This window comes from Eleutherodactylus coqui, chromosome 1 (assembly GCF_035609145.1).
Source record: "Eleutherodactylus coqui strain aEleCoq1 chromosome 1, aEleCoq1.hap1, whole genome shotgun sequence".
In the NCBI taxonomy this organism is placed as follows: Eukaryota; Metazoa; Chordata; class Amphibia; order Anura; family Eleutherodactylidae; genus Eleutherodactylus; species Eleutherodactylus coqui.
The window spans coordinates 232,091,369-232,101,383 of record NC_089837.1 but is presented as its reverse complement, the minus strand read 5'-3'; the positions used below and the strand labels follow the sequence as shown (position 1 = coordinate 232,101,383).

The following is a 10,015-nucleotide window of genomic DNA, read 5'->3' as shown; positions in this document are numbered from 1 at the left end:
AATCGTTATTTAGATTGATATATGAACAGTGAGAACATTAGGCATTAGCTGTGAGAAAGTTTTTGTTGGAAACTTGAAAGCTATTTTGTAGCAGATCGTAAGAGAAAGTGCATTATGGCATTTGGAAAGCACAGCGCTGGTAATAAATTCAAATTAAGATTTAGCACATCTAAGTGAATTGTTCACTTTAGTGGTGTCTGTACATGAGGACTTCTTCTGTCTGAGTTCAAGTCAGAGCTTACTCTAAATAATAAAAATAATCTCTATTATTGTAACAAATGGATACAATCCAGGCTGAATGTTAATGTGGTTGATATAGTTTTGCATTTTATTGCATGGGCTGCCCATACTAGTTCAATGTAAAAAACCAAATCTGCCAAATGCATACAAACCAGTATCTTATTTCCAACAGAATTAGTGGAGCTATTGGTATTAGAAGCTCTGACGCATACTGGAAAGGAAAAGCAGATTCTGGACAACTAAAGGTGGTTTCACATTTGCCTTGGTGGTTCCGGTTTACTTTTCTTTTTGGAAAGCAGGAGAGGAAAATCCCATGGTCAAAAGGCTTCGTTTTAGAAGGGAACTGAACAGAGCCGAATGGACCCCATTGACTATAATGGGATCTGTTTGGTTTCTGTTCAGCTGCCTGGAAGAAAAAGCGTTAGCATGCAGAGCTATTTCTTCTGTTATTTTGTGCCGGCTCTGCAATGGAACCTCTGGCGAGAGATTCCAACACAGATGTGAAACCACCCTAATCATATGTAAAATGCAACAATCTATACTGCTTTATATGGAAGAGTGATACATTTTACTAAGTTATAATGCAAAACATTTTAATATACTCTGGATCAACATGGGGGGGGGGGGGGTGGAAACAGGCTGAACTGGATCGACATTTCTCTTTTTTTTTTTTTAGCCTAGCATTACATGTTGCTATCCGTTTTATTGGTGATTGGCTCTGTATTTGGAATAAAGACCTATGAGAAATTTATGAAGTAGTAGCATGGAGTTTTTGTCAACACGCTTCTATACAAATACATGGACTTTCTAGTTTGTTTAGGGCCCTTTTACGCAGAGCGGTTACATTTCATTCTCTCGCTGGATCATGCGAATCTGAACAATTGTTCAGTGTAAACACTGCCAATGACTGAACTGCGAATCATATTTAGTTTTCTTATTGTTCATTATTCAGTTTGTGCAAACATATGGCGATTGGCCTGTTTACTGTGAATGTAGATCGACGACTGGAAACGATCTCTGGACCAACTCCAGGTCCATTCACTAAGCGATTAGTGCTGAGATGACTGCATGGTGCTTACACACCCGACAATTTTCTTGTGTAAAACGACCCTTACTGTTTGAGATACCCACTCTTCTATCTTCACTCATGTGCATAACCTGCGGCTCCTCCATGTATGGGATTAGTTCAGTTACCTCTTCCTTTTAATTGCTTCCCTCTATTGTGAATTTGCTTTTGTCTTTCTATAAAAAGACTACCTATTATAACTTGTGCCTATACATTATACTATGTGACAGATTTTAACTTTTTCTGTCCTTGGGCATTAATTGTGTTTTCCTGTTTCCCCATGTCTAAAAAGTACAGAAAATGGCAATTATTCTGTAAAACATTTGCTTTTGTGGAAAGGACATTCATGTGGAATTTGCATATTTTCACATTACAAGTATGTGATTATGTTATACATTTGCATGCTGTGATACATATATACTTTACCTAGGTAAATAGAATGGTGTCAAGAAGCTGCAAACATCCAGCAGACTCATTTTGCTATGTCTGTGGTGATATCTCAAGACAAGAGCGAAAAAGTACTCTCTAAAAGCATCACAGAGAATGTGTGAGGCCTACAAGGCATATTTTGGAATGCCAGTTGTCGATCAGGATAAAACATGGGCACCTCATTTCACCTGCGAGAACTTCAAAAGAACTCTAGAAGGTAAAGAAAAATTAAGGTAGTTGTTCCTCACTGGATGTCTTAGTTTTACATTGATTTCATTTTGTTCTTCTGCAGGATTGTACAGAGGAGAGAAAAGGGCCATGAGGTTTGCAATTCCACTAATTTGGAGGGAACCTACTGACCACACAAGCAACTGTTACTTCTGCATGCCAGACCCTTCAAAACGTCGATCTGGTAAAAATACACAACCAGTGGTGTATCCAGACATCCCTTCATCAGTCGCCCAAGTGCCACACAGCTCAGAGTTCCCAGTGCCCACACCACCAGCAGCAAAAAGACAGTTAAGATCCTATGAAAGTAGCGAATCAGACAACGAAGGAGATGAAGATGTTGATTTCACCGTCACTGCTGCGGACAAAGTGTCATATTTCCCGAATCAATATGATCTGAATGACTTGATTAGAGATCTTGGACTCACAAAATCTAATGCTGAGCTGTTGATCTCCAGGCTCAAGCAGTGGGACCTTTTGGACAAAAGTGTACATGTAACATGTCAGAGGAAGCGCCACCACGTTTTTGAAAGTTTCTTCTCGAATCAAGATGGACTATATCTCTGCCACGATGTGAGAGGTCTTTTTGATGCAATCGGCATCACATACAGTGAGAATGACTGGCGCCTTTTCATTGACAGCTCGTGCAAAAGCCTCAAGGCAGTCCTGCTTCATAATGGGAACATGTTACCTTCTCTTCCCCTGGCGCACTAAGTGCATCTTTAAGAGGACTATGAAAACATGAAGATTTTACTGCACTGACTGAGGTGTGATGAGCACCGGTGGGAGGTCATAGGAGATTTTAAAATGATGGCATTCCTGATGGATCTCCAAGGATGTTTTGTGAAGTTCCCCTGCTATCTTTGCCTTTTGGACAGTAGGGACACTGATTCACACTACCATAAGCAGGACTGGCCACTGCAAATGTAGTTTTTAGTTGGACAGAAAAATGTCAAGTGGGAGCCACTGGTGGATACTACAAAGATGCTGATGCCACCACTACACATCAAATTGAGTCTTATGAAACAGTTTGTCAAAGCTCTCGACACTGACTCAGCAGCCTTCAAACACCTAGAAGACCTCTTTCCAAAGCTCTCTGAAGCCAAAATCAAGGCCTGTGTTTTCACTGGACCACAGATAAAGAAACTCATCAAGTGCACTGAATTCCCAAAGAAGCTGACCAGAAAGGAAAATGCAGCTTGGAACAGCTTTGTGGCAGTAGTTAAAGGTTTCCTTGGGAATTACAAGGCCCACAACTATGTGAAGCTGGTTGAAACTCTGGTTAAGAACTAGGGCAAGATGAGTTGCAGGATGTCTCTAAAACTCCATATCCTTGATGCTCCCTTGGATCACTTCAAGCGGAACATTGGAGAATACTCAAAGGAGCACGGCGATTGCTTCCACCAAGATATTATGGCCTTTGAACGTCGATACCAAGGACAGTACAATGAGAGCATGATGGGAGACTACATATGGGGACTAATTCAGGAAACTGGTGTGCAGTACAATCGTAAATCTAGAAAAACCACACATTTCTAAATATTGTCTTTGTTTTGAGGAATAAATAAACTTTACTTTTGATCTAGATGTTGTCTGTGTACAAAAATAAAAATTTGTTACCCATTTACGTATATGGGGACATGCAAAATAAAAAACTCCTTCTCCTGAGCACAAAAGAAAACTTTGGAAGGTATACTGGCCATTTTCTAAACTTTTTAGACATAACAAAGCAGGAAATAACACTGACTTGCCAAGGACAAAAAGTGTGTTACATAGTGTAATGCCTTGTTGTTTTTTTTAACATCACATGTGGATTTGCGGTTTATTGACCACTCATTATTGCAACTCATTTAATAACCCCCTTGAAAGTTAAAGCAAAAAGCATGAAGCTATGTATAAAATGTTTAAATATTATTAATGTACATGTACATTAATTATGGATCTTAGTATAATAATATATTTAATATTTTCATTAAAAAATATTTTTAAAGATATGTAAGCGATATTGGCAAGACATCTGTTAAAATTGTGTTTTCAGAACCTGTATGGCATCGCACAGAGCCCTTGTTGTGAAAGATTTTGAAGCCATCAACAGTCTGCATGCAGCTACATGGTTATTTTCAATATTTCCATTATATCCCATGCAATGGAACATACCACATTGTTTTCTCACAAAAATATGAGTCATGAATTTGGAAGTAAACAGAGGTAAAGAATGGTTTTATAGATTTATGTTGGTGTCATAATACAAAACCCTATAACAGTAGTGTGCATGGGCCCTTTATTTGGAATTATAAAAACAATCACAGAAAATGGCCATATACTTACTGACTAAGGAGGGCAGATTGCTGCATCCTCCCAACATGCAGGTAGCAGACCACCAAATGAGAAAGCTAATTGCACCTGTGAGGGACACCGATGAAACAGCCACTCACACTGCCTCTTGATATAGAGCGGGGTAGCTGCTTGGTGTATACTCCTACACAAAGTGGATACAAAGTGGCAGACCATTCTGATACATGTAGTTCACCATGCAGACCAGCAACATATTAATGACACCATAATAATTTGGCGGGTTGTCCTGCACTTCAAACAGTGAACTACGTTGGTACTGCCACCCTGTAGCCCACTAACCACGTCATGGTTCCTTGCATGTAGTGGGTCCCTACACTAATATAAATACATCACAGAAGGGGAAATATAGAAACATAAAAACAATCACAGAAAATGGCCGTTACTTACTGAATAAGGAGGGCAGATAGCTGCATCCTCTCACCATGCAGGTAGCTGACTACCAAATGAGGGAGCTAATTACACCTGTGAGAGACACCAAAGAAACAGCCGCTCACACAGCCTCTTAATATAGAGGGGGTAGCTGCTTGCTGTATATTCCCACCATGCAGGCTAGCAACCTATTAATGACGCCATAATAGTTTGGCGGGTTGCCCTGCACCTCAAAAAGTGAACCACATTGGTACTGCCACCCTGGGCTCCTCCTGGCGTTTTAAAGCCACACTGCATGTGAATAATAGATAATAAATGTACGGCAAGGTTCCTTGCTTGTAGTTAGTCCCTATACTACTATAAATACGTCACAGAAGGGGAAATATAACTGCAAATCTGCCCTCCTTAGTCAGTAAGTCTATGGCCATTTTCTGTGATTGTTTTTATATTTTTATACTTCCCCTTCTGTGACGTATTAAATTTGTAATTGGTTGATTATTTTCAGACTGGCGACAGGAGAAACACAAAGTACAAAAATAAGGACGAACTGCCAGTAAAGGTTTTTACAGTCTTTTTATAAGAAGCATAAAAACCTCAATGAATAGCCTAACACTAGGAAGTTTGATGCTTTAGCCATGGAAGACACTTTTTTAATGATCTAATAAAAATAAAAGAAAATACTAAAAGACTGAATTTTGCTGTATATACACTCTTTTTAAAAATTCATCTTTTTAATAAATATATTATAGTGCTTGCGTGTGTGAGTTCACCATATGTGCAAACACCAATGTTGCTTTAATTTAGAATTGGTCTTCTAAACTGCTAGGATCCCACATGTTCCAATTAAGAGTTAAACACAACAAGACAAAAGTCCTTAGCTCAAATAAAAAATACATAACACAATCAATTAGAAAATACAAGTGTTCACCACATTTTATTAAAAAAAAAGTATGTGAATGTCATAGTAAAATGTGTCTTTGAGGCTGGCTTCACATCTGTGTTGGAACCTCCGGTCGGAAGTTTCAACACAGACCTGGCTCAAAATACTGGAAGCAAAAGCGCTGCTGGGCAGCTGAGCAGAAGCCAAACAGACGCCATTATAGTCAATGTGGTCCATTCAGCGCTGTTTGGTTCCATCCTGAGACGGAGCCATTCGGCTGCAGGGATTCTGAGTGCAGGTGTGAAACTACCCTAACATAATTTCTGAGTATCCAATAGGGATATACAGGTGAGAATGAGGAGAGTCCTGAAGGCTTTAGTATGTTATTCCTTTTAGTTAGAGAAGTTTTACATCCTCTTCAAATTGAACATTTCCTCATTGTTCTCTGGCAGCACAAATTATCTATTGCTGGCTTTTGACATGAGGAAAGAACATTTAAGTCAAATAACATTTATCTCATGCACTTGTTTGATTGTGTTTTCACTGCAATCACTCCCATGAAGTAAACTATAACAATGATCCTCTGCCAATAAAAGTTGAAAGATGCCAATAAAGTTTTAATTATAAAATGAACTGCTAAAGTTGGAGTAGGAGAATCCACTCCAATTTTTGTGTCTTTAGTGCCTTAAAAAGCAATTGTACTGGAAATACTGTATGCATGCCTGGCTCATCCTAGTTGCATGTGAAGTTCAATATAACAAAGGGCTGGCCAAGTTATTCTAGGGACCTCTAGCAAAACATCGAATGGGGCCCCAGTCAATCATGATTGCTATCAGCAATTCAATTTAGAAATGGAAAGATTCTTTCTGTTGTGATCATCACTTTATGTGTCTTGACCTCGTGTACTTCTCCAGCACATGTTCTCTCACTTTTAATTAGCTGCTCTACTGCTTTTCTTTGATATTGGTTTGGTATAGTTGGAGATCAATCCTCTTTACAACATGCACATATACAACCTGTATGAAAGAGTTGTGCCGCTATGCCATTTACAAGACATGCCCCAGAAGCAGACACAGCACTTAAGGTCTCCTGTCCACGGTCGTTTTTGCATTGCGATAATCCGGCAGTGGGGAACGCAGTGCACGCTTTCCATAGCGTTGCTATGGAAAGTGCAGCCCCCCTGTCCACGAGTGGAGAATCATAGCAATTCTGCGCTCGCAGACGGCAAATCGCAGCATGCTGCAAATTGCCACGATTCTCTGCGGTGAACCTATCTGTCAGAGATCCGTCAACTGGCTCCTGCCCCCAGGCAGCGGCTCTCAATGCCCGTGGACAGGCAGTCTAAAGGGGTAATCTCAGAACATTTGACTTATGGGCTTTAAAGAGTGATGTCCCTTGCGTCTGATCTCACTCTCTCTGAAGCAGAGCATATAGATGCCCACTAAGGGCATTTCTCATTCTGGAGGATACAGTCCAGCCATTTATTACACAGTTGGTTATTGCTTTGAATGGTTGGCATGCATTACTACATTTTCACCTGAAGGTACATGTATACACTATATGGACGAAAGTAATTGGACACTGCATGTTTTTCAGAAAAAGTGCTTTATTATTCTATTCAGTAACGTGACGGCATTCCTTTTAGTAACGTGTCGGCGCTCCTTTTGCTTGTATTACAGCGCCAACACGTGGAGGCATACTTTCCACAAGTTCTCTGTACGTCTGGGCAGGAATAGCTCGCCATTCCTCATCCAAGGCTGTGAGAAGAGATTGTTGTGAAGATCGGCGTGGGTGGTGGTGTCGTACCCGGCACTCCAGTTCGTCCCACAAGTGCTCGATCGGATGAATGAATAGTCATTACAAAATGAGCAGCTTTTTATTTTACCCATGCCCAGCATACCGTTCGGCAAACTCAGTATTTGCTGATTTTCTGCAGTGTCCAAATATTTTTGTCCATATAGTGTATGTATTCAAGTTAATGTGTAGTAACATTTTCAACTATCTGAGAATAAATAAAATTTGCTTTGAAATGGGTAGAGGTCTTCTGCCTCTGACAGTTCTACAATATATAGTAAACCATTTTTTCTGTCTAGTACTTAACATTGTAAGTTTTCCTTTCAATCAGCTAATTTGTCACTGTTCTTTCTTTTTGATGAGTGTCTATTTACAGAAGCTATCCCCTATTCTAAGCACCTTATAATCCATTTGTGGTATAAAACAGTATAGTGCCATAAAAGAGGACATATAGCACACACCCTTGCTTTTGCCAACATGTTTGACGTGGCCAAGAATTGACAGTGTGTGGGAACATGACTTATCATTGCGGTATGCTCCTTAATTGGTCATAAAATGAGAGTCGTACTACAGAAGACCAGTTTGAAAAAGAATGAGAGGTGAGGAGTGTTTAATCTAACTGGAGGATTTACTGCAAATGCATTTGAGTGAAAAACATGATTACACTTTTTGCTTTTTTAATATGACATTTATTAGATCTTTGTATGTGAGCCTTAGCTATATGTTAAATAGTGCCAGCCTTAGGTGAGATAACATCCTGCGTGGATGTTTTTTTGGTACCCCGACCATCATAAGAAAAAAAAAAGATCCCTATATTCTGTTTCTGCAGAAATCAGCAAGATAGCAGCATAGCCACATCAGAACAGTTAGGTGAATAAATACTATACCAGAAACAAGCTCACAACATAAATACAACACGATTCAAACTCAGTTCATAGATACAATACCAGAACAAATCTCACAACTGTCAATCAGGTGGATATGGATTCACCTTGTAACACACTGGTTTGACTTTGAACTATCTGAGGGGACTGCACTTGGGGAACCCCAGTTTTCACCCAGGACTCCTGCAAGTGGGATTTGGTCTTCACTGCAAGGTCCCCAAGTTGTTACTCATACAGATAGTATAGCTGGGGGTTGCTGGTGATTGAGGAGGGAAAGAACAGGGGAGCACATGCTGGTCCTTTAAGAAAAGGGGTGGAAGCATGCAAGAGCCCTATGGGCAGACACCAGGGAGACAGATGCAGACAGCATGGCATGCAGCACATGGACAGTAGTGGTGCCCGACCCTGATTCGCTCAACAAGTGAGCAGGTGGAGTGGGTGCAGTGTGCTGTGACATTAAATAAACACAGTACCAGAACCAAACTCATAACATAAATACAGTGACAGAACTAAGCAATTGTGATGCCAGGGTGCCAATGCAGTGCCTTGGAATATCAGAGAGGAGGAGCCAGAGCCAGGAAGAGAATAATTCATGTAGCTTCACAAGATGCTGTCACTCAAAAGAAGAAGATCATCTAGCTGGGTGGAACTAGAGGGAGAGTGATTGCCCCAAGCCTGCATTTGCCTGGTCCCTCTCCCCCCCCCCCCCCCACACACACACGCTACAAGCTTGTGGCCAATGCCCTGTGCAACCATAGCCAAGGCTTGCCATAGTTTAAATAATACACAAACCTGTATAAAACATCGCAGCTATATGTAGTACCACAGTTGCTATCTGTCCTGGACTTGCCAGGATAATCCTAATTTATTAGATTCTCCCATAGCCTGACCCTCAGCACTTCCATCCGACAAATCATAAAAATGGCTTTAATTTTTGAATGAGACACTGAGCTCTCCAGACATTCCACCTTCTTCATGGTTTACCATAGCTTATGACTGCACATGCTGGGAAGGTAAGTAGATCAAGATAATAGGTTACTCATTAATCCTGACTAATATGAGTGGCAGATGCTCCACCTTGGAATCTGCGCCTATCTCCTGTTATGATGTCCACCATCCTCGGCTTGCCTATATGAGATGGCCAGGGGTGGTTGGGATTATTTCAGAAATTATAAAAAAGCAGCAGGGTATTCTTACTGCCCCCTGCAATTCCTCTCCTGCCCCCCTGGTGGGCCCCATCTCTCTCCCCAAGGGAATTCTCTACAGTGGGGACAGAGGGGGCGGGGGGGGGGGGGTGTTACAGGGCTTTCGCCCGGAGAGTGGGAGGTGGGGGACGGGCGAGAGGGATATGTCCCCCTAGCCCGACCATCCATTATTTGCTAAGGAGATTCTCTGTGAGAATCCCCATAGCAAACCATGGAGGGGCGTGGCTAGGGGTGTGACACAACCCCGCCTCTCTCTGCGCTATGGGGAAATTCTGAGGGATTTCCTAATATCAGAGAGACCCAGAGCTGCTATGGGGGATTTACTCTGAGCAGGGACAGTGAGCAGAGCTATGGGGGGTTTCCCCATTGCCCCGCTCTGTCTCTCCCTCCTCTGGGGAAATCCTGAAGTTGTGCTCCAGTGAAACGGCAAAGTTTAATGCGCACATATGAAATTTGCCCGGCCACGCGTTTTCTGCAGCGTGTTTGCAAAAAGACACGCTCGTCTGACTACGCCCTAAATCAACCATAATTCACTATTGTCAACCAGTAATAGGGAATGAAAACA

General features: G+C 41.3%; 1 protein-coding gene across 1 annotated transcript; it reads left to right on the top strand.

The window, feature by feature from the left end:
• Positions 1-1,849: 1,849 nt before the first annotated feature.
• Positions 1,850-2,677, top strand: LOC136579894 (uncharacterized). Its single transcript, XM_066580016.1, has 2 exons — positions 1,850-1,952; positions 2,028-2,677. The coding sequence occupies exons 1-2, from the start codon at positions 1,850-1,852 to the stop codon at positions 2,675-2,677; spliced, it is 753 nt and encodes a 250-aa protein (XP_066436113.1).
• The last annotated feature ends 7,338 nt before the right edge of the window (positions 2,678-10,015 follow it).

Bases quoted from the DNA above. Each gene is read 5' to 3' on its own strand.
- LOC136579894 (XM_066580016.1), top strand. From the start codon at position 1,850: ATGTGTGAGGCCTACAAGGCATATTTTGGAATGCCAGTTGTCGATCAG. The intron at 1,953-2,027 runs GTAAAGAAAAAT...GTTCTTCTGCAG, and splicing joins CTTCAAAAGAACTCTAGAAG to GATTGTACAGAGGAGAGAAA.